The sequence below is a fragment of the Schistocerca gregaria genome, chromosome 2, assembly GCF_023897955.1.
Source record: "Schistocerca gregaria isolate iqSchGreg1 chromosome 2, iqSchGreg1.2, whole genome shotgun sequence".
Taxonomy (NCBI): domain Eukaryota; kingdom Metazoa; phylum Arthropoda; class Insecta; order Orthoptera; family Acrididae; genus Schistocerca; species Schistocerca gregaria.
The window spans coordinates 62,215,111-62,236,523 of NC_064921.1; the positions used below are offsets into that span (position 1 = coordinate 62,215,111).

The 21,413-nt window shown below is 43.9% G+C and overlaps 1 protein-coding gene across 1 annotated transcript in view; it reads left to right on the top strand.

Moving 5' to 3' along the window:
* Window positions 1–5,180: 5,180 nt before the first annotated feature.
* The window catches only part of LOC126335638 (hemicentin-2-like), an 87,663-nt gene continuing 71,430 nt past the window's right edge, over window positions 5,181–21,413 (top strand). Inside the window, 3 exon segments of the mRNA XM_049999093.1 lie at window positions 5,181–5,247; window positions 8,702–9,115; window positions 16,228–16,560. Of these exon segments, the coding sequence (XP_049855050.1) occupies window positions 5,181–5,247; window positions 8,702–9,115; window positions 16,228–16,560 (814 nt within the window).

Consider the following 21,413-nt stretch of genomic DNA (forward strand, 5'->3'; position numbering starts at 1 on the left):
AGAACTACATAGCAATAGCTCTATTGTCATGCTTTTCCAAAGTGATAGAAACAATAATGAAAAACAAGCTTATGAGCTATCTAAGTAAATTCAACCTCCTCTGCAATAATCAGCATGGTTCCAGGCCTGGTAGAGGTACAGAATCTGCAACAGCACAATTTACAAAAACAGTTTTACAAGCACTAGATGAGAACAGCTATGTAACTGGCCTTTTTCTTGACTTGTCTAACACATTTGATGCAGTTGACCACCGCTATCGCATAAGTTAGAGGCAATAGGAATAAGGAGAGTGGTTCTCAAACGGTCTCGCTCATATCTAGAAAACAGTACAGTCAGTAGAGATCACACATGTCTCCAGTGAATAAAAGTACATTGAGAAACATATATCTGATCCACAATATATCAATATTGGGGTCCCTCAAGGACGTGTACTGGGCCCAGTATTGTTTCTTGTGTATATAAATGATTTCCCACAGTCTATCAGCCATGGAGAGAAGATATTGTTTGCTGATGACAGCAACTTAGTAATCTCCAGTAAGACACCAGTACAAATGCTGCAAAATTCTACTGAAGTGCATGATGTTCCCAAAACAAAGGAACTCTCAACATAAAGAAATCAAATGTAATCTGCTTTAGAATGAACAGAAAACAGAGTCCCTTAAATTTAAAACTAGACAACATCTCCATAGATGATGTATCTACAACAAAATTCTTAGGGTTGTACATTGACAGCCAAATGAAGTGGAATGAACATGATATGAAACTCTCGAAAAAGATATCCACAACATGTTATGCACTTAGAGTTCTTGTGTCCACATGCAGTAATGAATGTTTTAGAACTGCATACTTTAGTTACATTCATTCAGTACCAGTAATGGTATTATATTCTGGGGAAACAGTGCTCAGAATTTACAAACCGTATTTAAAATGAAAAAGAGAGTAGTAAGAATTATAACGAAAAGTAGTAAGCGGGCCCACTGCAGAGAACTTTTCATAATGTTGCAAATTCTAACTGTTCCTTGTGAATTTATATTCCAAACCATAGTGTACATCAAGAAAAACACAGAAAATTATAGCACAAATAACAGTACTATAGTACAAGAACAAGTCATTGTCTTCACTTAGACAGGAAGAATAAACATAAGACCCAAAATAGCTTCTTGTATAAAGGTGTAAAACTGAATAATAAACTGGCACAGAAAATAAAAGTAACAGATAACATGTACCGCTTTATGAAAAATCTTAAATTTTATTTGCAGGAACACTGCTTTTACACTATAAGTGAATTCCTTAGTACAAAATGATTGTAAATAACTTTTGTTTCATAATAGTTAACTCTATGTAACTTTCTGATAAGGATTGTAAATAACAATGTTTAACTTCATGTAACAGCAAGCTGCATAAACATATGAATGTACACAAACTGACAGCTGACAACATGTCCAGGGATGGCTAAATAAATAACTCCAGAAATCCTTAAATTTTCGCTTATTATAAGTCCTGTTTTAAGGTGCAAGAAGAGGCACAAAATATGAAGTCCACGTTACATAAATAGTTTAAAAAATATGTATCATTGTAATCACCATCAAATACTGTACCTGAAAAAATAACAATGTATTCCAAAAAGTTTCAATATATTATAGAGCACTTTAATGTGTAGAACGCGAAATACTTACAAATACTGTGCAAAAAATAATTTCATGCAAAAAGAAACATAGAAAATGGCGGAAACAGCTTAAGGTGGTCTTCAGTTAGCATTCCTATATGGCTTCCTGTGACTCTAAATTGTCACTAGATTCAAGTACCGACCGAAAAACATCGTGTGTTCCTATCGTTCTATCATCTAGGTACAACGATCTCCCTCACTGACTACAAGCTTATGTGTTGCTGCTGAGGTTTTAAACTTGAACGTGGTTGTAAAGCCGAAACCGCCACTAAATTTTAACAGAATATAATTTGATCAACCCACTTGAAAATAAGCGTTTACCTATGGTTCTCGTATCTCTGGGACCTACCTTCAGTGCCTTCAGGATGAGCTCAGTGCAATGCCCGTAAATCATAAATCATAATCACAGACCAAAGTTCTTCATATTCAATACCCAGACAAGAAGATATGCATCTGCTTTTGAATGGAAAGGTGTCACAGTGAGCCGAAGAAATTAAGAGTGCAAGTGCTATATTTACTTTTATACGGTCGCCTAACGTGGATCAGTTGTAGGACATTATTTTGGTTCCGAGATTCAAATCAAGTCTGAATTTAACAAGTTATTTATTTACTTAAAATGTCGAAGTATACGAAATTAAATTAACAGAGAATTAATAAGTTACCAAAAAAGTAAAAATAAAGTTTCGTAAGGCTGACTGAGAAGTTTCTCCAAAGAAACGAGCACGAAGTCGTCTAAAATATTTAAATACGAGGCTCTCTAGAAGCTCAAATTAATTATGAATATCCCGCTAACATTGCTTTGGAAACGCTACAATCTTTCCTGTTATGTGCAGTTCGTAAATGCAATGTAAACGAGTCCAAGATTCACGAAATAATACAATTAATCAGGAAACTCAAGTTATGGAGGAAATCCCGCAAATTGTGAGCTGCTCAGAAAATGGATAGTGATAATTCGAGATGCGACACTTGCTCAAAAAACTCATAAAAGTTGCGCCCTAGCGCGTCAGTCAACACTGAATAAGAACGGCCGAGGTGGTGGCAGAAGAAAGCCGCCAGTGACGTCTTCTGGACCATGGGTGCCCCATGTGGCTTCCCCACGTCAAGCGGCCAAAATTATCCTCCTCTAAACATAACTCCTGACTTTTCGAAAAACTTTTCTTGGAGGGGGAGGACACCCAGCTGTTGCCACTGTCACCAGCGAGAATTTCGCTTTATTTACTTGAATACAGTGGTAACCTGCAGAGCTTTCCGATTCTCCGGGTACAGATTGCATCTTAATATGTAAGAGGTTGGGTTCAGCTGCTAGCAATGTTCCAGTCGTTGGTCGAGCCTTTCGAATCCAAAAATGGTGGCAGGCAAGACTCGGTTGACTGGATAACAAGATTAGGAGACAAACGACACTGAATCTCCTCACGCTGACCAGGTGGCGTCGAGTAGCCCATTCTTACAACTGCGTACAGGGAAGTAAACTCGTCACGCACAGTTACGCTCTAGGGACTTGGAATAGCTTAGTCACTCCTGCGCTCAAAGGAGAGAACCGCATTCGCCGCCAAAACAATGTCTCGTGACTTATTGCACCCTCTTCTGTGAACTGCAGTGCCCTTGGAGTCACCTCGCTTCCCCAGAGCCTCTGTGATTGACCCTGTGTGGTCAAGCTAGGCCATGGGCCAGACACCTGGCCCGCTCGTTTCTAAGCCTAGTTTTCACAACGACACTAGGTAGCATGCAATTGCGCTGCCTGACCACTGCGCATGCGCGCCTCGCGCTTGCGTAACTAACTGGTGAAGTTAAGCAGTTTCTCTTCGTTCCAACTTCGGCGACACTACCGGCACGAGTTTTGAGATTAGGCATATCAGTATAGTGGAAACATATCGAAATATGAAGTGAGGAACAGAAGAAATTCTTCACTTTCTTGGCGTCTATGCTATGCATTGGTGTTAGGGGAATTTCAGTGATATTGACTGTTGAAAGAGGACTTGTGGCCGTTCTACGCCGTCTGGACATGGGAGGACTGACGATGTCTGAGCTACGGAAGATAATACATTTAATTAGGAGCATTACACAAACGAAATAAGAGAAATGCAGGCAAGAGAAACACCTGGCGGTGGAACTGCGCACGTCTACGATAGGAAAATCCCACGGTGCGAGTTGATTGGTTCGTTTCTTGAGGAGAATTGTGTACAGGAGTAAAGGATGAACAAACCTGCTGAGCTGAATTCTTTACTCAATATTCATTTCTTTAAAAAGTCACATCAGTGCTTCACATTCACAATTTATAGTACTGGTGTATATTATTAAACAGTTACATTTTGTCAAGATACAGCTCCATCTGTGAAGAAGTGGGTAGAAAACCATTCTCTTCTTAATGTTCCATGTTTCGGATAATTGTTGCCGCGGCTTGCAGTTTTGCGTGTATCAGATTCCCATCATTTATACTTCTCAATGTCCTTGGCTGATAAAGTCCACCAATCACATTCTCTTGTTTCCTCAGTGCATGGTTAACTGTATTTACAAAAAAACTTGAAGTGGTCTGGTAACATCATAAGATTAGTAAAATAACTTTTACGTCGCTGAACAACTGATCCAGTCACAAACCCAAACACGGTTCTTCATGTTTGTATCTTTTCTCTTACGCAGCGATTTCACGTAATGTATGGTTAACTCCGCCACAGCTCGTATAGCCGTCACAACTTGTTCAGCTGCTAAAATTTTCATTTTACGCAAGAATATACGGCACTCACAAACGCCGAAACTGAAGTCCACACTGACGGAGCCCTTTCTACAACCGTATACGATACCATTTGCGTGCAACTCGCTTCACGCAATGAGTGGCGCAAGCCACTGTTGTCGCGTATACTAGGCTTTAACAATAGATTGTGAAGCATTTCTCCAGAGCAGGTAAGCCTTGTTACTCTCCCCAAAGTATCCCTCAAATGAGAAGAAAGATAATCAAATTTCACTCAGTGGTATGTGACGGTCACGTCAATACCTGACATTTCTAATCAAAGCACATGAGGTGGCAGTGGGGCAGAGGGAATCCCATTTGGAAACATTTGGGAGGCAGTTTCCATTTCCTGCATTTGCCTTACGACCCTGAAAAAATTCCCGAAAATTTTGCTCAGAACAGCGGATAGGAACTATTTTTAATTTAGTTGGGGTTGGGCTGTTTGGGAGAGGAGACCAAACAACGAAGTTATCGGTGTCATCGGATTAGGGAAGGACGGGCAAGGAAGTCGGCCGTTCCCTTTCAGAGGAACCATCTCGGAATTTGCCGGAGCGTTTTAGGGAAATCACGGAAAACCAAAAATCAGGACGTCCGAACGCGGAATTGAACCGTCATCCTCACGAATGCGAGTCCAGTGTGCTAGCCACTGCGCCACCTCTCTCGGTTTAATTTAGTTCTTGGATAGTATATCCCAAACAATAAATATGAAAACCTAGTGTATGTAAAAGGATATTTGCTTACGACAACACAATGAAAGTCGATGACTTGCTCGACATGTGCAGTGTCGATATGTCGCTACTGATGGCAGCCGACGCGTACGGCGGTTTCGCTGCGCAGACGCACTTGAGACCACTGGGTGGGGCAACGTGGGTCTACGATTGGCCATGGAGGGGAGGTGTTCTAATGTACATTGTGTTTACGACCGGAATAAATGACTGAATATTTGCTTTTCCTGTCTCACTCCACAGGGGACTGAAGTACGTTAGTCCTGAAAGTTGTTTTGAAATTATCTTTGAAACAAATCACGAAGTTGCAGGCTCGAAATTTCTCGAAAATAAAATGAGTGGTAACCGTCTCAGTTAACTGCGCACCTAATAGAAACACAAATACATCACACATTATATGTCTCCTCAACACTAAAATTCCTTTTAATCCTGCTTAACGACATTCCTGAATAATGATTATTTGGATCAGTGATTTAGATATCGTTCTGAATGAGTACCAAGTTTTTATGAAGTCCAACTATAAGAATAATTTTACTCATCGGAAGACAATACACGTAGTTTGTATAACTGCTTATCCGACGGAAACCAGCAAAAAAGAGTGAACTGTGAAACTGCTGTCCTCTTTACACAGTATTTCGTAGAGAGGCGAGCAAAAGAGAAGGACAACAAAGATTTTAAACTTCGCGCGCCTAGCGCCTCTAGACCAGCGCCAAGAATCATAAATCCCGAAAGCTAGGGACGATATACTACACGATGGTCCCCTCTGTCAAAACCCTATCTGCTTTGCTGTCGTGGGTGAATACAGCTAATTTACTCCCTGTGCCCAGGCATCTTAACGATGTGAGAAACTTCTTTCCCTTTGAAACTCCCTTACAGATTACACCTATGTGCCAGATTGAAACTCAAACATGGAGACTTTGCCCTTCATGGTGATTGCTCTAATTAAGTGAGCTATCCAGTTACTACTGAATGTGGCTAATTAGCTTTTCTTGTATGATAATCTATAGTTATAATCACTGATATTTTGTCTGTGTGATAATGTAAAGTTAAACTCGGGATTTGAGAACCAGTTAAGCTGGTATTGAAGTTCGTAAGTAATCACGTAATTCTTGAAAAGTGACCGGCAATGCAAAAGTTAATCAGAAAAGCAACATTAAACTGTGTACTGCGACGCTCTTGGCGAGCACTATGGGACTTAACATCTGAGCTCATCAGTCCTTATAACTTACAACTACTTAAACCTAACTAACCTAAGGACATTACACACATCCATGCCCGATGCAGGATTCGAACCGGTGACCGTACCAGTCGCGCGGTTCCGGGCTGAAGCGCCTACAATCGCTCGACCACAGCGGCCGGCAATAACACAAGCAATCTGACTGTAAGACAAATACGAAATATAAATAACTACCAAAAATGCCCTGGCCGAAAAGTATGTCACTACTGAAATGTTAATTGTATCATAGGTAAATTTTAAATGGCCTGCCTGTTTCTGCAATGAAATAAACGCTGTCGTGGTTCAAATGGCTCTGAGCACTATGGGACTCAACATCTGAAGTCATCAGTCCCCTAGAACTTAGAACTACTTAAACCTAACCAAGCTAAGGACATCACACACATCCATGCCCGAGGCAGGATTCGTCACTTTAGGTAATGTCCCAAAGATATTCCAGTGTGCAGGAAACAAGTATCGATGTTGTGCAAGCACATTAATCGATTGAGACGCGAGCGGTGACGATAGTCAGAGGATAGCGATACGCACGTATAGAGACGGCGGTAGTATCGCGTACACAAATTATAAGGGAGCAGTGCATCGGCGAAGCTGTCATTTGTACTCAGATGATTCATGGGGAAAGCTTCACGACGTGATTATGGCTGCACGATGGGTATTAACAGACTCTGAGAGCGGAGTGGTAGTTGGAGCTAGACACGTGGGACATTACATTTCGGACATTGTTGGAGACTTCAGTATTCTGACATCCACAGTGTCAAGAACGTGCCGACAATACCAAATTTCAGGCATTAACTCTCACTGCGGACGACGCAGTAGCCTTCGCTTAATGGGTTTTGCATGGAGTTGTCAGTGCTATCAGACAAGCAGCAATGCGTGGCACAACCGCAGAAATCACTGTGTGGGACATACGAAGACCATGTCGGTTAGGACAGTGCTGCGAAATGTGACATTAATGGACTACGGCAGCAGACGACTGAGGCGAGTGCCTTTGCTAACAACAGGACGTTGCCCGCATCGCCTCTCGTTGGCTCGGTTGGATTCTCGACGACTGGAAAACCGTGGCCTGATCAGATGAGTCCCGATTTCAGTTGGTCAGGGCTGATTGTAGATTTTGTGGAGCAGACGCCACGAAGACAGGGACCGAAATCATCAACAAGGCACTATGGAAGCTGGTGGTCTGTCTATAACCGTGTGTGTACATGGAATGGACTAGGTCATCCAGTCCAAGTGAACCGATTATTGACTCCAAATGGTTATGTTCGGCTACTCGCAGAGCATATGCAGCAATTACAGGAGTTCCAAAACAACGATATGTCAAGTCGCCCTGTAGCTGTTCGTGATTGGTTGGAACGATACGAGCAAATGATTTGGCCACCCATCCAACATTTATGGGACATAAACGAGACATCAATTCGTGCAGAAAATCCTGCACCGTCAACACTTTCGCTGTACAGGCAGCGTAGCTGAGTGTTTCTGCAGAAGGCTTCGAGCGACTCGTTCGGCCCATACTACGTCGAGTTGCTGTACTACTGCGAGCAAAAGGAGGCCCACTGCGATATTAGGAGTAATCCCATGACCTTTTTTTGTGTTTCTTCTTTATTGTCATTTCGACACCTTTACAAGATAGGTAGGCCGGCAGCGGCGTATCTATGCCGCTCTTCGACCACAGATAACGCAGACAGTATGTAAAGAGACACAGAAAAACAAAACAACTATGGTGGATAAAAACGGTAGACAGACATATTAAAACACATGTTGCCATTCACAGGCGCACTTGTCCGAATAAAAAACGTTCATCACTGTACACAGTTGGAGGAGACAGAAATTACACACGTGAATGGTGGAGCACAAACGGAGAGACACTTAAGCAATAACACGAAGACACACACAAGCACTGGCGACGATCTCCGGGACACGAAAATTCACTGTTCGCGCACAAAGCAGGGGAACTGCCAAAGGGGTGCGGGTGTTGATGCCATTGCCAGAGGAGATGGGAGGGGGCAGGGAGAAGGTAGGGGGGAGGGTAGTGGAAGCCCAGAGGGGAGGGGAAGGAGGGAGGAAGAAAGGAGTAAAAGAGGGGAGAGAGGGTGTCCTGGGAGAAAAACGCAGCGGGAGGGAGGATCAAAGTCGGTAGGAGGGGTAGATGGAGGGGATGAGGGCATCATCAGGGAGGGGGTATGCAGTGTGGAGAGATGGAGAGCAGGTGGGATGTGAGAGTACAGGCGCTGCAGCCGGCGGGGATGGGAAGGACGTATCCCATGACTCCTGTTCCCTCAGTGTATTTCAGAAGCCGTAAAGATTAAACCCTTAGCAGGCGCGAGCGACCAGTGAGTCGAGTCCACGTGTTGCAGAGAGCGGCCAGCCGCTGCAGTGCGGGAGGCGCGAGCGGCGCCACCGCCAGCACCCCGCCGCCTCCGCCTCGGCGGCGACGCCGCCCCCGGCGCCGCCGCTGCTGCTGCCCGGCCCCGCGGAGCGCGAGCGCGTCGTCGAGCTGCGGCTGCACCAGGAAGCGCTGCTGGAGTGCGCGCCGCCGCCGGGCGCGCCGCTGTGGCGCCACCTGTCGCGGCCCGCCAGCGCCGGAGCGCCGGCCGGCAGCGCCGGAGGCGGCGCCGGGGGCGGGCCGCGACACGTGACGCTGGCGTCGGGCCAGCTGCGCATCAGCAGCGCCAGGCTGGAGGACGCCGGCCTGTGGCGCTGCGAGCGCCGCGACGCGCGCACCGGCCGCCTGCTGGCCGCCTCGCCGCCGCTGCGGCTCCACGTCATCGGTGCGTCGCCTCGCGTGTCTCGTGTCCTCTGTTGACAGTTCACAATGGCCGATACACAGTAACCATTTGTCGTTTAAAGCGCTGGGCGAGTTCATTCTTTTCTTCGAAAGGGGAAGCCGACTGTGTCTGACCCCTTTCCACTGGTCGGCAATGACAAACTCGAGACGCTGGTCGTGCAATCTCCCTCGAACGATTTTACTGAAACTATTTCGTAAAATAATTTCTTTTTTGCATTAGTGTTAGCTATATATGTCAGCTTCATGACGATGCATCCAGCATTTTGTTAAGAGTGGTAGAACGTCAAATGGGCCTACTTGGAGCAGGAGGGGCACCACAGGACATTTTAATTTCCACTGTCTGTACTTTCACAAATACATAAAACTTTCTCATCATCATTATCAGGAAAGAAGAGTACATTCTGGGCTGAGGAGCAGATATGCGAGAAAAGCGCGGAGGTCCCCAACATTTTGTTGCACATGACGCAGGTGTGGGGTTGTCAGGTGAGACTCCAGGCTAGTGTCATCCCTAGGTACTTACCCTTTGTTGACCAGTCCCGAGATAGCGAGAGGAGGCAGTGCATCAGATCAGTGGTCGGTCTGCGCTACAGTGCATTACTTGTAGGCATTACATATTGGGATTACAGAGCCACCAGTTAGTAGCTTTTCGATCTGTTTCGAAACATGCATGTAAGTTCTGTATAAAACTCTTACAGGTTCCACAATAAACGTACAATTTGCTGCACTCATTTATCGTACTTAGTTTTCAGTTTATTTAATTTTGGAATCAAGACTTCCTTGCTTTGGCACCCTGTAGTTCTCTTGCATAATCAAATAAAACTGATGGGAGCCAATAGTTTCTGACAAATTCACGTAGCTTCACAGTGAGGCACTCTCAAAATCGAGCATTACATGTAGGCCTTTTTTGACATCCTACATCTACATGACTACTCTGCAATTCACATTTAAGTGCTTGGCAGAGGGTTCATCAAACCACAATCATACTATCTCTCTACAATTCCACTCCCGAACAGCGAGCGGGAAAAACGAACACCTAAACCTTTCTGTTCGAGCTCTGATTTCTCTTATTTTATTTTGATGATCATTCCTACCTATGTAGGTTGGGCTCAACAAAATATGTTCGCATTCGGAAGAGAAAGTTGGTGACTGAAATTTCGTAAAAAGGTCTCGCCGCGACGAAAAACGTCTATGCTGTAATGACTTCCGTCCCAACTCGTGTATCATATCTGCCACACTCTCTCCCCTATAACGCGATAATACAAAACGAGCTGCCCTTTTTTGCACCCTTTCGATGTCCTCCGTCAATCCCACCTGGTAAGGATCCCACACCGCGCAGCAATATTCTAACAGAGGACAAACAAGTGTAGTGTAAGCTGTCTCTTTAGTGGACTTCTTGCATCTTCTAAGTGTCCTGCCAATGAAACGCAACCTTTGGCTCGCCTTCCCGACAATATTATCTATGTGGTCCTTCCAACTGAAGTTGTTCCTAATTTTAACACCCAGGTACTTAGTTGAGTTGACAGCCTTGAGAATTGTACTATTTATCGAGTAATCGAATTCCAACGGATTTCTTTTGGAACTCATGTGGATCATCTCACACTTTTCGTTATTTAGCGTCAACTGCCACCTGACACACCATACAGCAATCTTTTCTAAATCGCTTTGCAGCTGATACTGGTCTTCGGATGACCTTACTAGACGGTAAATTACAGCATCATCTGCGAACAGTCTAAGAGAACTGCTCAGATTGTCACCCAGGTCATTTATATAATCAGGAACAGTAGAGGTCCCAGGACGCTTCCCTGGGGTACACCTGATATCACTTCAGTTTTACTCGATGATTTGCCGGCTATTACTACGAACTGCGACCTTCCTGACAGGAAATCACGAATCCAGTCGCACAACTGAGACGATACCCCATAGCTCCGCAGCTTGATTAGAAGTCGCTTATGAGGAACGGTGTCAAAAGCTTTCCGGAAATCTAGAAATACGGAATCAACTTGAGATCCCCTGTCGATAGCGGCCATTACTTCGTGCGAATAAAGAGCTAGCTGCGTTGCACAAGAGCGATGTTTTCTGAAGCCATGCTGATTACGTGTCAATAGATCGTTCCCTTCGAGGTGATTCATAATGTTTGAATACAGTATATGCTCCAAACCCTACTGCAAACCGACGTCAATGATATAGGTCTGTAGTTAACTGGATTACTCCTACTACCCTTCTTGAACACTGGTGCGACCTGCGCAATTTTCCAATCTGTAGGTACAGATCTATCAGTGAGCGAGCGGTTGTATATGAGTGGTAAGTAGGGAGCTATAGTATCAGCGTAATCTTAAAGGAACCTAATCGGTATACAATCTGGACCTGAAGGCTTGCCTGTATCAAGCAATTTGAGTTGCTTTGCAATCCCTAAGGTATCTACTTCTAAGAAACTCACGCTAGCAGATGTTCGTGTTTCAAATTCTGGAATATTCCATTCGTCTTCCCTGGTGAAGGAATTTCGGAAAACTGCGTTCAATAACTCCGCTTTAGCGGCACAGTCGTCGATAACAGTACCATCGGCACTGCGCAGCGAAGGTATTGACTGCGTCTTGCCGCTTGTGTACTTTACATACGACCAGAATTTCTTCGGATTTTCTACCAAATTTCGAGACAATGTTTCGTTGTGGAACCTATTAAAGGCATCTCGCATCGAAGTACAATGCTCATCAAATTCTCACTTCTCCTATTCATGTTGAACACCTCCAAACAATGTTCACCATCTGAAAACTCGACTCCAATTACACTGTCATTTCCTCTCTACTTCCCAGTACTCATACGCTGTCATGCCTTTACTAACACATCCCACAAACCCTCCACTCACACACTCCACATGGTCTCTCCAATCATCTGCCCCTCCTAGGTCATGAATTCCGCCCCAACACTTACCCATCCTACCAGCTGTAAGCCCATCCTACCCAACACACCTTTTCAAGACTTCCTCTCCCTCCCCTCATCACATTTCTTTACCCCTTTTTCCCCCACCAGCCTTTCTTTACCCAATCCCTTTTTCCAACAACTATAAGTGTCACCAATTTCCCACTCTATTCCACCCCTTTTTTTTGCCTCAATAGCCACTACTCCCCATCGCTGCTCTGCACCAGTCCTCCATCCTTATACCGCCACATTCCTACCGGCCATCATGGACAACCTTTTCCCCTTCACCTGCTGACTCCCTCTCCCATGACAGGTTCCTCCAGTTTCTAGTAACAGGAAAGTGCTTCTTTCAAATATCAGTGTTTCAGCAACACGTTTTAAATGTTCTGATGGTTCATTTACTGTGTTACATTGTAACTTTTATTATTACTGTTTTCAACTAGCAGTGCAGGAAGTCATATGTCTTATATCAATTAATCCCATTTCTTTTCACCTTTAAAAAATTTAAGTCAACTGTAAAACCTCCACTATGTGTTTCTCATTTTATTTTTAATTTTGTATTGTCAATTGCCTGAAAAGCGGGTTGCCTGTACTACTGACAGCCCACCCTTCCCCACATGGGGTGCAGAGGTGTGAAATAACAATAAATACTGAATGATCTATTGATCGTGACCGGGCCAAATATCTCACGAAATAAGAATCAAATGAAAAAACTACAAAGAACGAAACTCGTCTAGCTTGAAGGGGGAAACCAGATGGCACTATGGTGAGCCCGCACGTAAAGAAACATGAATGTTTTAATTCTTGAGTTTCTCCCGGCGCTACCGTGGCGCGGGGCGCGGACGGCGGAGGTAGCGCGCCGCGGGCGGAGGGTATTTAAATCGGCCGCCGCCGCGACCGAACCCAGTTCCCCCGGAGCAGCCATAGCGTACGGATCTCCGTGCCGGCGCGTTCACAGGAGCTCAGTCCGTCAGTTCACCTGATGATGGCGACATGTTTGATCACCGAAATATTGTGCCCGTTGGACACTATAGACCTGCAGTACACCCGTGGATATTTTGATTATGAATGTTTTAGTTGGACCACTTTTTTCGCTTTGTGATAGGTGGCGTTGTAATAGTCACAAACATATGGCTTACAATTAAAGACAATCAGTTGGTAACAGGTAGGTTTTTTTCAATTAAAATACAGAACGCAGGTACGTTTGAACATTTTATTTCGGTTGTTCCAATGTGATACATGTACCTTCGTGAACTTATCATTTCTGAGAAAGCATGCTGTTACAGCGTGATTACCTGTAAATACCACATTAATGCAATAAATACTCAAAATGATGTGCGTCAAACTCAATGCATTTGGCAATACGTGTAACGACATTCCTCTCAACAGCGAGTAGTTCACCTTCCGTAACGTTCGCACATGCATTGACAATGCGCTGCCGCATGTTGTCAGGTATTGTCAGTGGATCACGATAGCAAATATCTTTCAACTTTCCCCACAGAAAGAAATCCGGGGACGTCAGATCCGGTGAACGTGCAGGCCATGGTATGGTGCTTCGACGACCAATGCACCTGTCATCAAATATGCTATTCAGTACGCGAGATATGTGCCGGACATCCATCATGTTGGAAGAACATCGCCATTCTGTCATGCAGTGAAACATCTTGTAGTAACATCGGTAGAACATTACGTAGGAAATCAGCATACATTCCACCATTTAGATTGCCATCGATAAAATGGGGGCCAATTATCCTTCCTTCCATAATGCCGCACCATACATTAACCCGCCAAGGTGGTGATGTTCCACTTGTTGCAGCCATCGTGGATTTTCCGTTGCCCAATAGTGCATATTATGCCAGTTTACGTAACCGGTGTTGGCGAATGAGGCTTCGTCGCTAAATAGAACGTGTGCAATAAATCTCTCATCGTCCCGTAATTTCTCTTGTGCCCAATGGCAGAATTGTTCACGACGTTAAAAGTCGTCGCCATGCAATTCCTGGTGCATACAAATATAGTACGGGTGCAATCGATGTTGATGTAGCATTCTCAACATCGACATTTTTGAGATTCCCGATTGTCACGCAATTTGTATGTTACTGATGTGCGAATTATCCGCGACAGTAGCTAAAACACCTACTTAAACGTCATCATTTGTTGCAGTTCGTGGTTGACGTTTCACATGTGGCTGAATTCTTCCTGTTTCCTTAAATAACGTAACTATCTGGGCACTTGGATGATGTCGTCCAGGATACCGATCAGCATACATAGCACACGCCCGTTGGGCATTTTGAACACAATAGTCATACATCAACACGATATTGATCTTTTCCGCGATTGGTAAACGGTCCATTTTAACACGGGCAATGTATCAAGAAGCAAATACCGTCTGCACTGGCGGAATGTAACGTGATACCACATACTTATACGTTTGTGACTATTACAGCGCCATCTATCACAAAGCCAAAAAAGTGGTCCAACAAAAAAATTCATATTTCCTTACGTACTACACGTATATATAATTAAAAAAAACGCAGTTGATATCCGTTTGGCCTCTGGCAGCGCCATCTGGTTTCCCCCTTCAAGCTAGACAAGTTTCGTTCTTTGTAGTATTTTCGTTTGAAGCTTATTTCGTGAGATATGTGGCCTGGTCTCAATCAATGGATCGCCCTGCATAGAAAGGAAAAAATCATGTAACGACTTCAGGGCGGATGAGCTGTAGTTGTTAAATTCTCGCCTTCTAATTTACCTTACATTTTGCAGCTGTATACACCGATTGTCAAGTAAACTGTATACGAGGGGGGACCCAAAAGAAACTGGACTCCGAGGGCGCTGCCAGTCTTAGACGTAGTGCAGGGTTCTCACGCTAGATGGTGTTAGTAGAGACCTTCATGAAACAGCTGTGCAGACGGCGTCAGTGTAGAGCTGAACGTGCAAGTGTGGTATTGTGTTTCTCTGTCTATTGGCGGGTTAAGTCTCTGAAGTCATTATGGAAATTTTAAAAGAGCAAAGAGTGTGTGTGAAATTTTGTTTCCTGCTTAAAAAACTGCAACAGAGACACACCAAGTGCTTCAGGAAGCTTTCCATGAGGACGCTTATGAGCCGAACACAGGTTTTCGAGTGGTTTGGGCGCTTTAAACGTGGTGAGATGTGTGTGTTGAAGACCAAGCTCGTTCTGGACGCCCTTCAACATCGCGAAATGAGGAGAACCTTGAAAAGGTCCGCCAAAAGATCAACGAGGATCGTCGCCAAACGATATACCAAATTTCAGCAGAGACAGGAATCAGTTGGAGCTCGTGTCAGCGGATTCTGAGTGAGGATTTGCACATGAGACGTGTTAGTGCTAAAATTTGTTCCGTGCCTTCTCACACAGGAGCAAAAAACTATCCGCTTGCATGTGTGTCAGGAATTGAAAACTGAGACTGCACGTGGTCCAGACATTTTGAACAAAGTCATTACAGGGGATGAAAGTTGGTGCTACGGGTATGACCCAGAAACCAAGGAAGCGTCAAGCCAGTGGAGGACTCCCAACTCTCCCAGACCAAAAAAAGGGAGGCAAGTGAAGTCAAATGTGAAGACGATGATCATTGTCTTTTTTTTATGTTCGTGGAATTGTACATCGGGAATTCGTACCCCCTGTCTAGACTGTTAACCAGCACTTTTACTTGGATGTTTTAAGGCGTCTGCGAGAGGATGTGAGGAGGAAACGCCTGGAACTTTGGCGTTCATGTGACTTGTTTGTGCAACACGATAATTCTCCAGCAGACACGGCCTTACGAGTGACCCACTATTTGGTGTCTCAGAGGTGGTCTGTCGTTCCCCACGGTTCGTATTTGCCGGACCTAGCCCCATGCGACTTTTTCCTATTTCCACGAATGAAAAAAACGCCAAAAAGGGAGCGTTATGAAGATGTGGAGGCGGTAAAAACAGGTTCGGAGAGGACACTTGACAACATCAAACTTGAAGAGTTCCAAACATGCTTCCAACAGTGGGAAAAGAGACTTGACAAGTGCATCGCATGTAATGGAGAGTATTTTGAAGGTGACTGAAGTAATTTTGTAAAAAGGTTCATCAATAAATTTTTTATGACTACAATCCGCTTTCTTTTGGGTCCCCCCTCGTAACTTAACGAACAAGAGAGTATGCGAGTGTGACCGCCGGGTGTTGCGATGTGTACGGCAGAGCCGCCGCACGGCGTGTTCCTGGAGGTGGACTGACGGCGCCTGGACCCGGGCAACCAGTTCCTGCCCGTGTGGGAGGGCGCCGCGCTCTCGGTGTGGTGCGTGGCGGAGGGTGGAGTGCCGGCGCCGTCGCTGACGTGGCAGGTGTCGCGCGCGGACGGCTCTCCCGCCGAGAGCGTGGCGGGCCACCAGCCGGGCGGCCGCGCGTCGCGGCGCTCCGAGCTGCGCCTGCAGGCGCTGCCGCGCGCGCTCCACGGCGCCACCGTCGCCTGCCGCGCACACCACCCCGCGCTGCAGCGGCCGCTCTCCGTCCAGCTGCTGCTCGACGTCCAGTGTACGTAGCCCGCCGGCGCTCCTAGCCACGTCTCTCAGTCTCTCTCTCTTCAACAGCAGAGGTGACGCTTGTTCAGTCCATTTCCGGTATTCGCTACTAAAGTTAACGTACTCCAGTGTATAACACTCTCGTCCGCTACTGTTATCCTATAACCTTAAAGCTGGCGGCAGTTCGTATACTGAAATTATTTTTATTCAAGCAATTATAGTATAAAGAAGCAGAGCAGTGTTACTCTCTGAGAGGAATTTCGTAATATTGACCGTGTTGTACGTAACGGAGGTGGCTTACCGGAAGTGAAAGTCAAAATTCCGTAAATATTTAAACAGTAACAAACAATAATTTACTTATCCACACTGTTCGAAGAATAAATATAACGGTCGGCAGACTAATTAGCCATGAGAATGATTAACATTCTTGTTTAAGAAAACACAACCTATATTATTGTCACTCGAGAGTGGAATGAACTTTGACACCTGGATATGTTCGCGGTAAGATGGGATCTGACAGAGCAGAACAAACGATTTGCATAAATATAACAGATAACCATACACACTATTACTTTCAGGGCTTATTAAAACTGAATGGTCTTTATAACATTACTATTGATATTCACTGTAGAATCATAAATTCGATGTAGGTTCAGTATTACTTTTCAAACATTTTACTATCTGACAAAAAATTGTAAATGTAGTTCACTGCAAAATTATGAAGTGGTCATAGGTTAAGTCCCTCTCAGCTAAATACTTTTCTATGTAGAATGAAAATTAAATGGAATTCACTAACAGATTGCTTCTCACTGTCTTTTGAATAAAGATGTTACTGTTTACATAGATAGTTGTCTTTCTATTAATTGTTATTTATCATGAGCATAAAGGATAAACTGTGGATCCTATTACATTATTAATATGCATTTTCAATACACAAGAGGAACCCAATATTGTACAGAATTTGACTTAAATAGCAAGAGTAATTAAACTTTCCATAATTAAGAAACTTTGTGCATTTTAACTACTTTCAGTGCAGCGACAAGTACTTATCATGAACATATAACTCTCAATAGTTGCAGTTCTGAACTTTTACTGCAGTGAAACGCAAATTTCAGATATTTGTAAGATCCTTTCAACAAACAATATTAATTTTAGCACACTCTAATGCTATATTAATTTTAATATGCCTTCAATAGAGGACACTCAGTAAACAATTTAGCGTGGGAGGGACCCTAAGTGGATATGTGACTGAGGATAAATCACGGTAGGTACAAGAGTTCACTCAAATTTTACCTTATATTTGGGTACACTATAACATCCTATGAGCTGATCCTTCACTGTACATTACTATAGTGTTCCTTTACAGCGATTGCGCAATGTGGTGGCGATTTCATGTTGGTAGATGGATTTGCAGGTAGAATTGCTGGACTCTGTCATTTCTTGGTGGCGATGATACATATCAAGCTCTTTATCCATCCATCCAAGGCATTGGAAAAAAAGTCAGGAAAAGCCTGTCTCGGAACCAACACAATACACAACTTTTACATGAAAAGTTAATAGTTTGATAGCTCGTCCCCGACTTACTCTTTGTTCCATCTTTTCTACCTAGACCAACCACAATTTGCGCGCGCTACACAGTTCCGTTCCCGAGGGGAACCACAACACCTTTTACATACAAAATAACTAAGAGCCCTACGTGAAGGTCAGCTGTTTACATAACAGCAACCAAATATATCAAATAAAACAGAACATTTGCACATATTCGTAGTTCTACACAAAATTATTTAAATAAAATTATTCAATTTTGAAGATAACCAAAGAGATTATATGAGGAAGACAAAAGATCATTTGTTCATATTGTGCATATCACAGAGATTACACTTCATTACAGTATTGAATTAATCGTACATTAATTACAGAAGTTCAACGATGGGATGTTGAACAAAATAGAAAGCTAAATGAATCAACAAAAGCTATGTAGTGTCTAAGCTATGGTGTTACACGTGGTGGTGACTTTTTGGAGATGCTAATTAAGTACCTAGTTGAAACTTCCTGGCAGATTAAAACTGTGTGCCCGACCGAGACTCGAACTCTGGACCTTTGCCTTTCGCGGGCAAGTGCTCTACCATCTGAGCTAGCGAAGCACGACTCACGCCCGGTACTCACAGCTTTACTTCTGCCAGTATCTCATCTCCTACCTTCCAAACTTTACAGAAGCTCTTCTCATTCTGGAAGTACCTAGTTGTCTGTCTTGAATGTTGCTGCTTCCTGTGGAAACGTAAAATAATTCCTACCTGCAAATCTTCTCTTCTGTCCACTGACCGTAGAAGCTTCGGACTCCTCTTCAGGACGTGGGTATTTCTGTTGCCAGAGTCCATACACACGAGGGTGTACCGAAGAGAAACAGGAAATAATGTTTTTAATTGATTTATTCACAGTTTACGCACAAACCTCAAATCGTCTTCAAAGTTCTCTCCACTTGCCGTAATACACTTCTCTAGCGTTTTGTTCAACTTTTCAAAACATTGTTTACAGTCATCTTCTGTGATGGTTGACAGCGCCTGTGTCGTTTTTTCTTCACCTTAGCAAAATCACCAAAACGCTTTCCTTTCATGTCTCTTCCCATTCCACGAAACAAACAAAAAATGTTGCATGGGGCAAGGTCGGGTAAGTATGGGGGTGAGGTGTCATACCACTTTTGGGCAAGAATCTTGCACTGTACGAAGCAAAGGAGAGGATGTTGTTGTGGTTTTCTGATATTCTCTTTCTACAACACAAATTCACACGTGGAGTAACACAGTTCTTTATTTACATGAACAGGAAGCTACTTATCCTCAATAGAGACCAAGTGCTGACGCACAAACTCATCAGTAATAGTCCTCTTCGAGACAATATAGGTAATCTTGCTACTACAAACTTTTGTCTCGCTGGTAGTCTCAATCTGGTCGCTATGCACTGTCATAGCCTGAGTGAGTCAGTGAGTTAGACATGCCCTGCATTCACTGGCGGTGGCCTAAATTCGTGCTGTCGAAATGGCATTGGCGGCGTGTCGCTTGTCGGTGTGTCTTTGGCCTCTCTCGTGACAGGCGCGCTTGATACAGGACCTACTATCGGTCTTCGCTCTACATCTTTACCGGCCAGTGAGCTTACGCCATCTCCGGGACATTATCCTAATGTAAAAACTGACTGAAACAAAAAGTACCGCTTGTGCCACACACTCTTGCATAATCTATTCAAAACTTCTAAGTAGAAAGCTTCTTTAGCTGTCTGACTCTGCGGAGCAAACTTTGACTGGACAACCCCTCTCATGTTGTTTCTTTTCACCTGACAGGTTTTCTTAGGGCGAGAAGAACTTGAAGTCTTCCACTGCCTCGATTATTGCTTCCATACTAGATCGTAAGTATAGCATTAAGTTTCACGGTCTCTGATAATTTTTGGGAAAAAGGTTGGATCATTGTTGGACTATTCTTTCAAAGCACAGAATACTTCCACACGACTATGTTTTTGTTCAGCATTCGGCAGTCGTGGCACGAATTTGGCAGCCATCGTTTTCATTCCCAAATCTTTTGTCACAATTTGCTGCACTGAACTCCAAATGACTCCTGACAGCTCCAGAATTTCTTCAATGGTCCTTCGTCGATCTTCGCTGATGACTGCATGAACGTTTTCGTGTGTTCGGACCGTGGAAAGACGATCTGAACGAGGTCTGTCTTCACTTGACACTTCACCCTTTGTTAAACTAGCAAACACGCAGACACTTGTGTCTTCCCCATAGGATTGTCCTTGTACGCCGTTTTTAACATTTCAAGAGTTTCTGATCCACTTTCTTCTCTCAAAAAGCAGATCTGAATCGCCGCAGGCTGCTCACGAAACTACTCCTGGCCTTCTTCAACGACGGCACTCGGCTTATCGACACTGAAATGTTCGCTCTATGCGCTCCTAGCGGCAAAGCGAGGTACTACAAAAGCTGTGCCAATAAACGACTAGTTCGGTTTTGTTCTGGGTACCCCCTCGTAATCTAAAAATTGATGTACCTCTATATGTATGTTCCACGCCTCCTCCTACCCCACTGGACCGATATCAACCAAACTTGGTACACATATCACTTCACTGTCAGGAAAGAATCACACTGTGCATAAGAACCACCTGCCTTTCAAATGGGTGGTGGTAAAGGTGAAAAATCAGTCCAGCCCACGATGCGTCAGTATAGAAATTTCATTCATCCAGTATTAGATAACGAGAGCGCTTAGAGACTTGCAGAAAACTATACACATCATTTCAAACCTCTACGAAAGTTTTTCTCGCTGACAACCCCAAAAAAATGATGAAAGAAAAAAAGTTGATCGTTTGTTATATTTTTGCATTTCACACAGTAAACTGCCCACAGTATTCAGATATACCACTGAATGTACCTGCAATATTATAACATTGTACAATACAGAGTGAAGAACTGTCGCATCCTTCATCCGTTTAAATTTTTTTCCTTCTTTGCTATTTACTCTATTCATTACACATTTTACATACAGTATTCACATATGCCGCTACATGTACCTACAAAATTATATCAATGTCTGAGAAGTAGCTCAGAAGATTTGACGTCATCAACACTTAGCTGGGCCGAGCGGTTCTAGGCGCTACAGTCTGGAACCGCGCGACCGCTACGGTCGCAGGTTCGAATCCTGCCTCGGGCATGGATGTGTGTGATGTCCTTAGGTTAGTTAGAACTACTTAAACCTAACTAACCTAAGGACATCTAGGGGAGTGATGACCTCAGTAGTTACGTCCCATAGTGCTCAGAGCCATTTGAACCTTTTGAACACTAAGCTGCGCGAAAAATTTTACTGTTCTATTCATTATTTCGTTACT